This window comes from Mesoplodon densirostris, chromosome 5 (assembly GCF_025265405.1).
Source record: "Mesoplodon densirostris isolate mMesDen1 chromosome 5, mMesDen1 primary haplotype, whole genome shotgun sequence".
Taxonomy (NCBI): Eukaryota; Metazoa; Chordata; class Mammalia; order Artiodactyla; family Ziphiidae; genus Mesoplodon; species Mesoplodon densirostris.
In genome coordinates this window covers 120,980,614-120,993,031 of record NC_082665.1, presented here as the reverse complement: position 1 = coordinate 120,993,031, position 12,418 = coordinate 120,980,614, and the positions used below count along the sequence as shown (strand labels likewise).

Here is a 12,418-nt window from a genome sequence, read left to right as displayed (position 1 = left end):
GTGTGCCGTAGGGGCTGCTTGGGGTTTTGGCTTCCCCCTCGGGTCCCTTCAAACACACAATGTTATCAAGACTTAAGTTGTTGACCCCAAATCACATCCCGTCACTGCACACCCTGACCTGAACCTAAAATACGGCTTCAAAGGCAGTTCTCAGCCCCAAGCCCCTGGTCAGCCCTAGCCCCAGCGCCCCCATTTCCAAGCCCGTGATCGGAGCCTTCTCTGGGCCAAAGCTGGGCATTAGCACAGGCCTGCTCTGAGGAGCAACACCTAGGGGTGCCGTGAGGGGGCTCTGCCAGACAGATGCCGAGATCTGGGAATGTGCCTGGGGGGCCAGGCACCCAACCCTGTCCCCCAGCCATGGAGTGTGGCGGGCACCAATCCTGTGAGTGAGGGGCACAGAGAGTGGCCTTTCCCACCCAGGCTCTGGGCTACTAACACCATTGACAAGCCAGGGCTCCAGGAGCTGACGGTGGCTGGGACAGGGCTACCCTTCCTCCCGGCCCCAACCGTGTTACCTTCTTGGGAGAGGACAATGAACTTGGTAGTCTTGAGCGTCTTTCCATTCAGTGTCCAGGTGATGGTGGCCGGGGGGTCAGAGGACACCTGGCACTGGAGCAGCAGTTTCTCACCCTCCACCACATGGAGATCTCGTAGCTTCTCCTTGAAGGTTGGGGCTGTCCCTTGGCTCTCGGGTCTTTTTTCCTTATCTGTGGCCCCTGCATGGTCCCTCTTGCAGTTCACATCATTCTTAACCTCCTTCTTAAGTTCTTCGTTCCCAGCTGGTTTTGGGGCCTCGGACAACTTGGCATTGCCCAAGGCTTTGGGGGTCTCAGCTGACTTGACATTACCCAAGGGTTTGGGGGTCTCAGTCAGCTTGGCATTACCCAAGGGTTTGGGGGTCTCAGCCGGCTTGGCATTACCCAAGGGTTTGGGGGTCTCAGCCGGCTTGGCATCGTCCATGGGTTTGGGGGTCTCAGCCAGCTTGGCATTACCCACGGGTTTGGGAGTCTCGGCCGGCTTGGCATTGCCCACGGTTTTCAGAAACCCTGAAGGCTGGGCATGGCCTACAGGCTTGGGACCTTCTGCTGCCTTGGCATTCAAGGCTTCAGAGTTGTTACTGCCATTCTCTGCAGGTAATTTTTTCTTACTGCCCAACACCGAGCGAAAATCTGGGGTGGCAGGTTTTGGAGGTGACACCTTCTCAGGCACGGGGGTCTTGGGAGTCCCCTTCTTGGCCAGGACAGAGCGGAAGTCCACCTGCTGGGGGCTATGCACCTTCCTCTCTTCCTCCGACACAGTCTTCGGCTTCACCTGCCGCTGCAGGTTGGCGCGGAAATCCATCTGCTCGGCTGGGATCTCCTTCAGGTCCTCTTCAGACAAGGTCTTGGTACTCACCTTCTTGCCCAGGAGGTCACGGAAGTCCAGCTGCCCCACCTCCTGCTGGCGGATGGCCTCCTCGGTGTGCTGCCGTGTCTCCACGCGCCTCGTGAGCACCCCGCGCACGCCCTCGCTGTCTCCCTCGTCGGGCCCGCCCTGCCCTCCTGCTGGCCAGCCGGGCCTCAGGCTCCCATAGCCGCCACCGCCACCACCATCAGCGCCAGCTTCCCGGCTGCAGAGGTCCTCACCGCCGGCAGGCTCCCTCCCCCTGCGACCAGTGAAGGGAAAAAGGAAAGTAGCAGGAGGAAAAGGGGCTGGGTAAGAAAGAGCCGTCAGGGGAGAGCAAATCCCCAGGGAGGGAGGGAGGGTGGAGGGGGGGTGCTGGCCAGGCCTTGTTTATAGAAGGGAACTTTGGTGAGAGGCGCTTGCTCGCTTAGTTGGTTTGTTACATCGGTAATGACTTCAGTAGCCTTATAAGGGTGTATGCCAAAAAAAAAAAAAAAAAAAATTTCACCCCCCTCTCCTCCCCTGCTCTCCCTCCCTCATTCCCCTTCCAATCTCTCCCTCTTGGCTCGGGCAGCCTCTACTGGAGGATACAAACAATCTGGGGCTGCTGGGCTGGGCCTGCTGGGACCAGGAGGAAGGTGGGCGGGTGGTGGTACAGGGCCTGGCTGGGCAGCCCCTGGTGGTACTCACCGCAGGACAGCTCTGGCAGGGCTGCTCTGTAGCATCAGTGATACCTGGCAACTGCATTCACCAACCCGGTTCCTGAAGAATTCAAGGGATCAGTACAGATCAAGAGGCTTTCTGGGCCAAGGGCCTGCCCAGCCTAGGGCTGTGAGGAGGGCAGGGCAGTCAGGAACTTGGCCATGGGCTGGCTGGCTGACCCCAGGGAAGACGGGACCCTGGGCTAAGCTGTGACCCTAACACACCCACACCAGACCTAGATTTAGGGCAGGGCCCTCCCCGACTTTGGTCACGCTTTATTTTTCCAGCTCTTGTTTAAAAAGGAAAAAAAAAAGAATCTTCTGGGCAATAGCTACGGTAGGCATCCGGAGGTAGGACTACTTTTCTGTAAGTATATTACAAAAATTATACAATCAATCGATCACTCAGTCAAGGAAGAGTGAAGACTAATACTGCTAAGGGCTGTGATGGAGCCCCTTGGTCTAGACTGTGTGGCCCCTGTCAGCCTGCCCAGTGACCCTGAGTCTGACTCCATGCTCCCCTAATAAAGAGGTGGTTATTCCTTCTCCTCACAAGGTGCCCCTACCTGCTAGGTCCCCTTCACCTGCTCATGAAATGAAAACACCCTCCAATCCCTACCCATCAGCGAATGCCCTCAGATCAGAACTTTTTGTATTAAAAACCTAACAGGTGTCTCCCTACAAGGGTGACCCATTTTCTTCTTCCGTTGAGGGCTCCGGATTCTTCAGCCCATTGTTAAAGCTGTTCATGACCAGCTGAGGCCCCTCTGCTCAGGAAAGGGGCTGCAACCAGGCTCGCTGTGCTGGGCTTACAGCAGATCAGCCCTCCAACCCCACAAGGCTGCCACCTGCTGGCATTTCTGTGCTCCGACCAGCCAAGAAGGTTCTGCTCAGGCGAGGGGAAGTGGAGGGGCAGATCTGAGAGCCAAAGGTGACTCTGCCTGATAACATCCACGTCGTATGCAGCACCTTCCAGCTTTCATGACTTGCAGCCACTATCTTTCTTGTCCCCATACAGCCCAGTGAGGTTCAGAGCACTGCTCTGCCCATTGCAAAGGGAAGGGAGGCCCAGCAGTTTCCGGGACGCAGTGTTGGGCTCTTGGGGTCTCGCACTCATTCCCTGCACTTGGCCATCTTACTTGCACTTCAGGGGCTGACAGATGCCCCAAACCCTACCGTAGACACAATCCATCTCACTTACTCAAGGCAGCTCTGAAAGGTTGGGGTCAGCATTGTTTTTTGTTTTTGTTTTGTTTTTATTTACTTATTTTTTGCTGTGTTGGGTCTTCGTTGCTGTGCATGGGCTTTCTCTAGTTGTAGCACACAGGGGCTACTCTTTGTTGCGGTGCGCAGGTTTCTCATTGCAGTGCTTCTCTTGCTGTGGAGCACGGGCTCTAGGTGCTCGGACTTCAGTAGCTGTGGCACGTGGGCTCAGTAGTTGTGGCTCGCGGGCTCTAGAGCGCAGGCTCAGTAGTTGTGGCGCACGGGCTTAGCTTCTCCACGGCATGTGGGATCTTCCCGGACCGGGGCTCAAACCCGTGTCCCCTGCATTGGCAGGAGGATTGTTAACCACTGCACCACCAGGGAAGCCCAGCATTGTTTTTATAGGTAAGAAAAATGAAGTTCATCAAGGTTAGGTAATTTTGCCTAAACTCACAGAGCTGGCTAGCGGGGAAGGGGTTGGGACCTGGGTCTACTTGAATCCAAGACCTGTAACTTTCCCATCCCACCCTACTGATTGCTGATCAGTACAAATCTATTCTGGGACATGTGTGTGTTTGTGTGTGTCTCTGTGTGTATGTGTATATCAACTGCAGGTACGTGGGCTCCACCTGATGGGCACCTGTGCCTGCAGGCCCATGTTTGGGAACGTGTGTATGTCACCCCCACGTGGACAGAGAGCTGAGCATGTGTCCCGTAGCTCTGCCGATGCATGTGGGTATCTACCTTGCTTTGCCTGGCCTCCCTCCCAGTGGAAGACCAGCTCCGGGTCAGGTACTGGCAGCCCACTGTGTGGCAGATGATTCTTGAGGGTCCCGGGGGGTCACTGTTCACTCCTAGACACTGGGACCCACATGACAGAAGGAGAGGTTGATCTTTCGTGCTCCCTAACCCTCCTCTCACCTTCTGGGGTCCCCTCCTCATCACCTTCCTGAATGCTCAAGCTCTTGGGGGTGCAGATTCAAGGTTCGGGGAGTTTGAGGGCCCAGGGTGCTCTTGTGCTCCACAAACAGCACTTAGGTGCCTCCTCAGGGCCAGGCCCTGGGAAGGCTGGGAGGCCCTCAGAGCATCCTGAGAACTCAGCTCAGAAGACTAACAGGGCTTGGGTCAACCATGGGAGGTCACTTGGGGGTGAGGCCCAGCCCCCTGGCACCCCCTTCTGCCAGGCTGCTGACCAGTAGAGCCCACTCTGTTCCCACTTTTCTTTCAAGCACAGGGTGCGGGGCCTGGGGTTGGCGTGGAGCAGGACGACAAGATGCCCAAGGGCCATGTTTTCTGGGGAGCCCTTTTCGACACCTCCTCAGCTGAGTTTCCTCCTCTCACAAGTAGCACACAGCCCAGATGCAAAAATCAGGAGCAGACACTGACCAGATGGCCCTGCTTTGCCCTAGCCAAGCCCCTCAGAGGCTCTAAATGGTGGGGTGCCCTGACCCCCAAGCTGGAGTAAGCTCTATCTCTCCATGGGGGAAGCAGGTAAGCACTTCTGTTGTTTTCTATTACCTGCCTTGAAGGAGGCAGGTACAGGTGGCCTTCCCAAGGCCTCACCCTGAGGTACCCAGGCAGTCTGAGGGGGCAGATGGGAGGTAGAGAACTTGGGATACCATGGCTGGCCCACTATGTAAATCATTCTTTGGCATGGGGGTCACTATGCCTGCAGCCACAAACTTAAGTCTCTGTTAGACTTTGAAGGCTAATCATGGGTTCTTTTGGAGCCTGCAAAGGTCAGAGAGGCCTGTTGCCTGGAAGCCACACCCCAGATAATCTAACCAGCTGATCAGCCTCTTCGGCCCTCTTTTTTTTTTTTTAACTTATTTATTTGTTTACTTTTGGCTCCGTTGGGTCTTCATTGCTGCGCGGGCCTTTTTCTAGTTGTGGTGAGCTGGGGCCACCCCTTGTTGCGGTGCGCGGGCTTCTCATTGTGGTGGCTTCTCTTGTTGTGGAGCACAGGCTCCAGGCACACAGGCCTCAGTAGTTGCAGCACGTGGGCTCAGTAGTTGTGGTTCGCGGGCTCTAGAGCGCAGGCCCAGCAGTTGTGGCACACGGGCCTAGTTGCTCCGTGGCATGTGGGATCTTCCCGGACCATGGCTCAAACCCTTGTCCCCTGCTTAGCAGGCAGACTCTTAACCACTGCGCCACCAGGGAAGTCCCTTTGGGCCTCTTTGGTGTCTGCACATACTGTATTCAGTTACAAAGTCAGGCTTGAGGCTGAGGCACGACCCCCATGCACAGCCCAGGTGCTGCCACAGAGGACATGCGGCTATCGCCCTATAAGCTATACCTTTTACAACTAACAGAATCCTTTGTGTTCCCTGCCTCCTAAACTCTGAATAAGAAGCCCCAGTCTTTGGTTACAAAGCCTTGGATGCCGTCCCACTCTGAATCACCCACCCCTGGAATGGATTTTATATGCAAAATTAGTTTAAAGAACTAATTTCCTGGCAAGTATCAATTTTTGAAATATTTCAGCTGGAATTTGGAGCTGACTTTTTGACATTTCCCATTTTAGTTCAGGAGACAAGGGCTAGGGGAGGGGAGGTAGAAACCAACCACCCGTGTGTACCCCCAACTTCAGCAGGACAGAGAACACCTGTCCCACCCCCACCCTCAGCCTGGCTTCCTCCCAGCCTCCTAGTCTCCCTCCTTGAAAGGCATTCTGTCCTGGGTCTAGGTCTGATTTCTCTCTAGGTCTGGGTCTGAGAAAAGCCACAGGGCAGCGGGCCCCCTGGCAGGCCTGGCACACACTCCCCAGGGCAACTTTCCATGGACTGGCTCCTTCTCACTGGGGACAAAGCCAAGGCCAGGGCAGCAGCCTCCCAAAGGAATGAAGAGGCTGGACTCTGGGGAGGGAAAAGGAGCAAGGGCTGCACGTGTGGGGACCCTAGTGCGATGTCCCAGGCTTCCCAAGTTCCCAGTGCATTGAAACAAAGAATGGAGGAGCATCTGATTTAAGGACAAAGCTAGGGTTCCAGTCTAGGCTCTGCTACTCACCTTTGGGTGGCCGTGACCCTGAGGCCTCAGCTTCCCCCATTATTAAACAAGGAGGTGGCTAGATAACTTCTGAAGTTCCTTCCGGCTAGGACAGTCTAAGTTTTATGACTGTCCCCAGCTGGGCCCAGACAGTCTGCCTGCTGACCTCCCAGTGCAACCCTCCACTCTGGCCTGGCAGACTTCCCACAGCCTTGCTTTGATCTTTCCTACCCTCTTGTGCTCAGCCTATCCAATGAGACTTTACTCATTTGCCTCAGAATCCCACAAAAAGCTCATCTCTTCTAGGATGCCTAGCTTGATTACACGAGTATTATCTCAAAGCACCACTCCTTTCATACAGACAAGCTCTATTCTAACATACGATCAGTTTCCACTATTTGTACTGGCCTAGAGGAAGAAGAAACTATCTCCTCTCTCTTTTGGAGGCAGATTGGCCTTCCTGATAATAAATGGTTCAGACACAAGGCAAAGGCCGTTGATGTGTTCTGAGCATACTGCTGATGGTGGTAGGATGACCAGTCAGCCCACGAACATCTCATCAGCTGACCACAGACATGTCATTAGCTCAGTTGAGGTTTGCTGAGCCTTGCCCAGCTAAGTAGAATTTCCTAGCAGATCCAAAGATGCCCAATGAATAATAAATGGGTATTTTCTTAAAAGTCACTAAGTCTTGGGATGATATGTTATGCAGCAAAAGCTAATGATGCAAATATAAAGCACATGCCCAGAAAGGACACAAGTAGATGGAGCACATGCTGGGTTTTGTCATTACTGTAGGAACAATGCTCCATCATAGCAGTAGCTTTGGCATATTGCTACAGAGCTCAGAGACTTGAACATGATGGGCTCAGTACAGGGAAATGATTGATCCAGGAGAGTAAGCCCCTTGCAAAGTGGCCAGGCACCTGAGCCAGAGCAGTCCAGCCATCTTCAGGATGTGGCACAACCTGTTTGCAGAGTCCAGGTGCAGACAAGTGCTCTCCTTCAATGCTAATACCAGCCCTAGGGGCTGGCGTTCTGTCTCTGTCAACCCAGGGTTGGCATGGAATTTTAAGAGTTAGAACATTTTAAAGGTAGAAGAACATTTCTGGATCACATTCGTATAACCAATAGTTACCAAATGCTGACTACGGGCAGATACTGTTCTAGGCCCTGGGAACACGGCAGTGTGCCTTCATGGAGCTTACCTTCCCATGTTCCCTAGAAAGACCTTGAAAGGGAGGAAGAAGGAATGGGGATAGTTAACGTCCCTGCAGTGGTTTTAAATGTCTACCAATTCTTTGATACTCCTTTCTCCAAGAGGTGGAACTTAATTGCCCTCCGCTGGAGTATGGGTTGTACTTAGTGACTCACTTCTCGCAAAGAGAGTGTAGCAGGAGTAATGGTGTGTGACTTCCAAGGATAGGTCATACGAGACATTGCAAGTTCCAACTAGTTCTCTCTCTTGGACCACCAACTCGGGGGAAGCCAGCTGCCATGTCATGAAGACGCTCAAGCAGCACTAGGGAGAGGTCCACACAGCCAGGAGCTGAGGCCTCCCGCCAACAGCCCTGTGAGTGAGCCTTCATAGATGTGGGCCCTGCAGCCTTAGTCGAGCCTGCAGAGACAGCAGCCCCTGTTGACATCTTCACTGAAACCTCACGTAAAACCCTGAGCCAAAACTCATCTAGCTAAGCAGCTTCAAGTTCCTGACCCATACAAACTATGAGAATACAATTGTTTGCTGTCTGAAGCTGCTATGTATGGGGGTAATTTGTTACTCTGCAATAGATAATGAATACATTCCCTCTATCCTGCTGCTTTTCCAATTTTAATCCATCTTCCCTCCTTCATAGTCTTCATATACCAAATAATGGGGGAACAAAAGCCAGGATGTAATAAGAAAGAGGACTCCGGGGAACTGAGCTCAGAAGAGAAGGCTCTCAATGAACCTCTGTTGTATTGACGTGGAAGAAACAAAAGCAGCAGCACCAAGCCTGCACTTTCTTTACCTTGAAGCCCAAACCCGCATTACTTTGTGATTCCTCTGGCTTCCCAGTCCCAGGTAGGGACTTTGCTGGGAGGTAGGAATTTGGGGGGTAGGGGTTAAAGGAGGTTGGCAGGTCATGCAGACTCACTTGAGCAGGATCTCATACTGGCCGGCATGCCAGGGCTGCACATTCTTTAGAACCAGGGTGAACACGTCCTCATTCTGTAGCACCTCGAAGTGGCCAGTGTCTTTGGAGAGGGCTTTGCCGTCCCGGAGCCAGTGCACAGTGGGGAAGGGGTCCCCAGCTATGGCACAGGAGATGAGGACACTCTGGCCCAGGCAGGCTGTCACTGAGCGCGGCTTGCTGATGAACCAGGGCTGGGTGCCATCCTGAGGCTCTGAAGTTAGCAAAGGATTGAGTTAGAGAGGGAGGCCTTTCAGCAGAGAGCATTCACTCAACTCTGCATGGCAGTGAAGGTCGGAAGACAGAGTGTTACCCAAAGAACAGCTTGTCCAGAAATCACTTTTATTGAACATACAGGTAGAGCACATCCTTCTCATGGCAAATCTGTCTCGGTTACTTCTCACAGGATAATATTAACATGAATTGGTATATCCAAAGCATGGGGAGGTTATCCAGAAGGTACAGGGGCACTGGGATAGGTACCAATGATCTGCATGACATGTGTATGATTAAGAGTTGTCACTTGCTTCATGCGTGCTTAATTTGTCTCTCCTCTTAAATCTGGGTTCTCTAAAGGCTAGGACCATCATAGGCCGTAACTCATCTGTCACTGCCAAACTGTTAGTGTGTTAGGAGATATCTCTCCCAGCACTCTCCGCAGCTTGACACCAGTACCCCAGAGAGGGCAGGAACCTCAGAAGGTAGGGAACGGTGGCCCCACTCAGCCAGAGCCTCGGATGTAGGATGGGGAGCTGGCCACTGGGGCTGGGATGGGACCAAGGGAGCGTGGGGTCCGTGGTGGGGACAAAGTAGGCTCACATGGTTTCCTCGCCTCCAAATCACCTTTGGAGAGACCATGGCAGCAAAGCCTCCCTGCCCCTGCCCCTGCCCCTGCCCCTGCCCCTGCCCCTGCCCGCCACTGGTCAGCAGGTCAGCCTCACCTTGCACTGTGAGCACGGCCTGGGTGCGGACCTCTCCTGCGCTGTTCCAGGCTTCACAGGTGTAAGTGCCCGTGTCCTCCGGGAACACTTCCTGGATACAAAGGCTGTGCTGAGTGCCTCTCTGTTCAAAGTGGAAGTCCTCTGACTCCTGGATCTCATTCCCGTTGTGAAGCCAGATGACCTCAGGGGGTGGGTTCCCTGAACAGGGAGGAGAGGCAGGGGAGCTCGTCAGGGAGGTGCTTCCCTGGGCTGTGCAGCAGCTCTACTTAATACTATGACGTTGTATTGCATACGTTTTCCCATCCATAACATATTCTAACCCTATCTATCTCAAAGGTTTACTGGGAGGATTAAACAAATTAATACCTTAGCAGCCCACTAGAAACGCTGATTAGAATAGCATCTGGCACAAAGAAAGTACTCAATGCATGTTCATCGTAATTACTTAACAACAGACTTGGGGAAACCAGAAAGAATCCAGAAGTGAAAAATATTACTTCAGAGACAAAAGAGGAAACCTAGAAGAATGGTTTTTAAAATTAGAATTCAAACTGCTTGATGATGCTGAGTGGTAGCTGGATCAGTGGGTTCCAGCACTGTTTCCTGCTGTGCACACCTCACACCTTGTGTGCATGCCCAGGCAACGCCATGGGGACTTCACAGAAACTCCCTTGTCAGTTTTCACCAAGGGAAAGCTCCCTTAGAGCTTCATTTTGCTACCATATAAATGTTGTCCAAGGGTGAAGATGGGTACCAGGCTTTCCAAACCCAGCTCATGGTGGATAGCATTTTCACTTTTACTAGTCTACTTCCCTGGGTAGCTTCTAGCCATTTGTTGGGGCATAAAACAATGGCCACCTGTGAGGGTTTCCTCTGCGGAAAGAGCTGAGCCATTGCACTCTGCTTCCAGGGGAGCAAGTCCCTGGGAACGGCTGCTGAGGGAGGCTGTGTGGTATCAAGCTCTTTCAGGGACAGAGGAGACCACCATCTGTCTCTGATGGGGTAGCCAGCATGTGTCTGGAGGCCAGGTGCAGGGTGCCTCTGATTTCTATCAACTCGAGGAGTATGTGCAGGGGAGGGGACCCAGCCTCTGCCTACATTGTCCCGGGACTGCCTTCAGTCTTCGGGAGCAGGGAGTTCATCCCAGGATCCCTAAAAGGGTGAGCCCATGGGTTCTCTCCCAACTCATCTTTATCGCTTCTGCAACTCAAAAGGAACTGAAAAACCAGACAGGACCTCCAGGCTGTCGCGGGACTGATCAGAGGCCAGCATGAGCCTGCGTCAGTAAGTCTGTGCCAGGACATTCCCCAGGCTTCACTTGCTGGCTTCTAGCAAAAACAGTAAAATCTCACACTGGGCTGTTCATCCCACACTCTTGTCACCCCACCCATTTGAGAAGGACCCCTGTTCTATCTTCTCTCCTTAACATTTGAATAGAGCAACAGAGATTTATCTTCCAAGGGTTAGAAAGTTTTCACATCATCTGGTTTTGGACCTGTGTTCACAATCTTCCAGCTACATTGGCCATACTATGTTCTCAGTTAATCCCTCATCTCTCTAGCATGGCCATCTTCTTCCCTGGACCACTTAACCTTGAATCCAGAAAATCCAGCCCAGAGAAAGCAGAAGAGAGGGACCGAGAGGCTCCACTTCTTTGGGTCCACTGACTGACAGTCCCAGGCTGCCTTTCTGGTGGACAGTGATCTGAGCGGGATGTCGGGAAGCAAAGCCCATGTTGCAACCATGCCCGTTTTCACGTATACCCCGGGGACAGAGATGCAGGGACAGACCTGACACCTGGACTGTCATGGTGACCTGGCTCCCGTCCATGACTCTGAGATCAGAGAGGCCCTGCAGGAAGAGGGGCGCGACGGGCTTGCTAGAGGCCGTGGGCAGGAGGTACTCACTCTTCTCGTCACTCTTCTTTTCTGCGTGGCAAACAGAATGTGGGGTGAACAATCATTCATTCCGCAGACACAGACGAAATGAGCACTCAGCACATGAATGTGTTGGGGCTCAGGTTCCCACCAGAAACTGACCGCTGCCAGATAAGGAGCTCGGGAGGCCCTGGAGATCCCTAGGAACAAGGCGTGCCCATTGCCCTGTGTGGTACGACAGTGCTCTTGCCTCACAGCAGGAAAGGACGAGGCCTCTGTAGGGCCATATCCAACCTAGGCTCTGGCTCCCCAGGAGCACTTCCAGGGGATGGAGGCTGGGAGTGGGGGAGCATCTTATGAGACTTTTTTCCCCCTTAAATTGTACTTACTCTTTTGACTAAGTGATACATTCATACAGCATAAAATTCAAAAGGTACAAAGAGTATGTGTACAGTCTCCCTTTTACCCCTGTCCTCTGGCCAAATGTCTCTCCCCAGAGGCAACCGATCTTCAGTTCCTTGTTCACCTTGCCAAAGATGGTCCATGCGTATAACACACAATAGCAGATAGGTATACTCTTTAATTTTTCTTCTCTTAAAAAAAAAAGATAGCACACTATACACAATGATTGGCATCTCGCTTTTTCATCTAACAATACAGTTATCCTTCAGTATCTGCAGGGTACTGGTACCAGGACCCCTTGCAGGTACCGAAATCTGCAGATGCTCCAGTCCCTTATATAAAATGCATATAACCTAAAATCCTCCTGTATACTTTAAATCATCTCTAGATTACTTATAATACCTAATACAATGTAAATGCTATGTAAATAGTTGCCAGTGCGGCAAATTCAAGTTTCCCTTTTTGAAACTTTCTGGAATTTTTTTTCTCGAATATTTTTGATATGCGGTTAGTTGAATCCTCAGATGCAGAGCCCATGGATACAGAGGGCCGACTGCATATCTTGATGTTTCTCATAAAACAGAACTGGAGAGCTTCCTCATTGTTTTCTATGACTGCATGATGCTCCTTTACCGTCTCCTGAGATTTTAAGCACCTCAGGAAAGTCAAAGATGCTACATAATTAGAATGACTAAAATTAAAGACTGATCAACCTAAGTACTGGGTCTGGCAAGGATGTGGAGCAACTAGAA

At 52.3% G+C, this 12,418-nt stretch overlaps 1 protein-coding gene across 9 annotated transcripts in view; it reads right to left on the bottom strand.

The window, feature by feature from the left end:
* Window positions 1-12,418, bottom strand: part of MYLK (myosin light chain kinase) — a 191,240-nt gene that overhangs the window by 81,308 nt on the left and 97,514 nt on the right. For 6 of the 9 annotated variants that reach the window (XM_060099437.1, XM_060099433.1, XM_060099434.1 and 3 more), the window contains 6 exons: window positions 11,178-11,315; window positions 9,388-9,585; window positions 8,411-8,660; window positions 2,074-2,145; window positions 921-1,645; window positions 516-779 (listed from right to left, as the gene is read on the bottom strand). In XM_060099437.1, the coding sequence (XP_059955420.1) occupies window positions 516-779; window positions 921-1,645; window positions 2,074-2,145; window positions 8,411-8,660; window positions 9,388-9,585; window positions 11,178-11,315 (1,647 nt within the window). Of the gene's footprint in view, window positions 1-515; window positions 1,646-2,073; window positions 2,146-8,410; window positions 8,661-9,387; window positions 9,586-11,177; window positions 11,316-12,418 lie in introns of all 9 variants that reach the window. The other 3 variants (XM_060099431.1, XM_060099438.1, XM_060099432.1) reach the window with 1 other exon arrangement.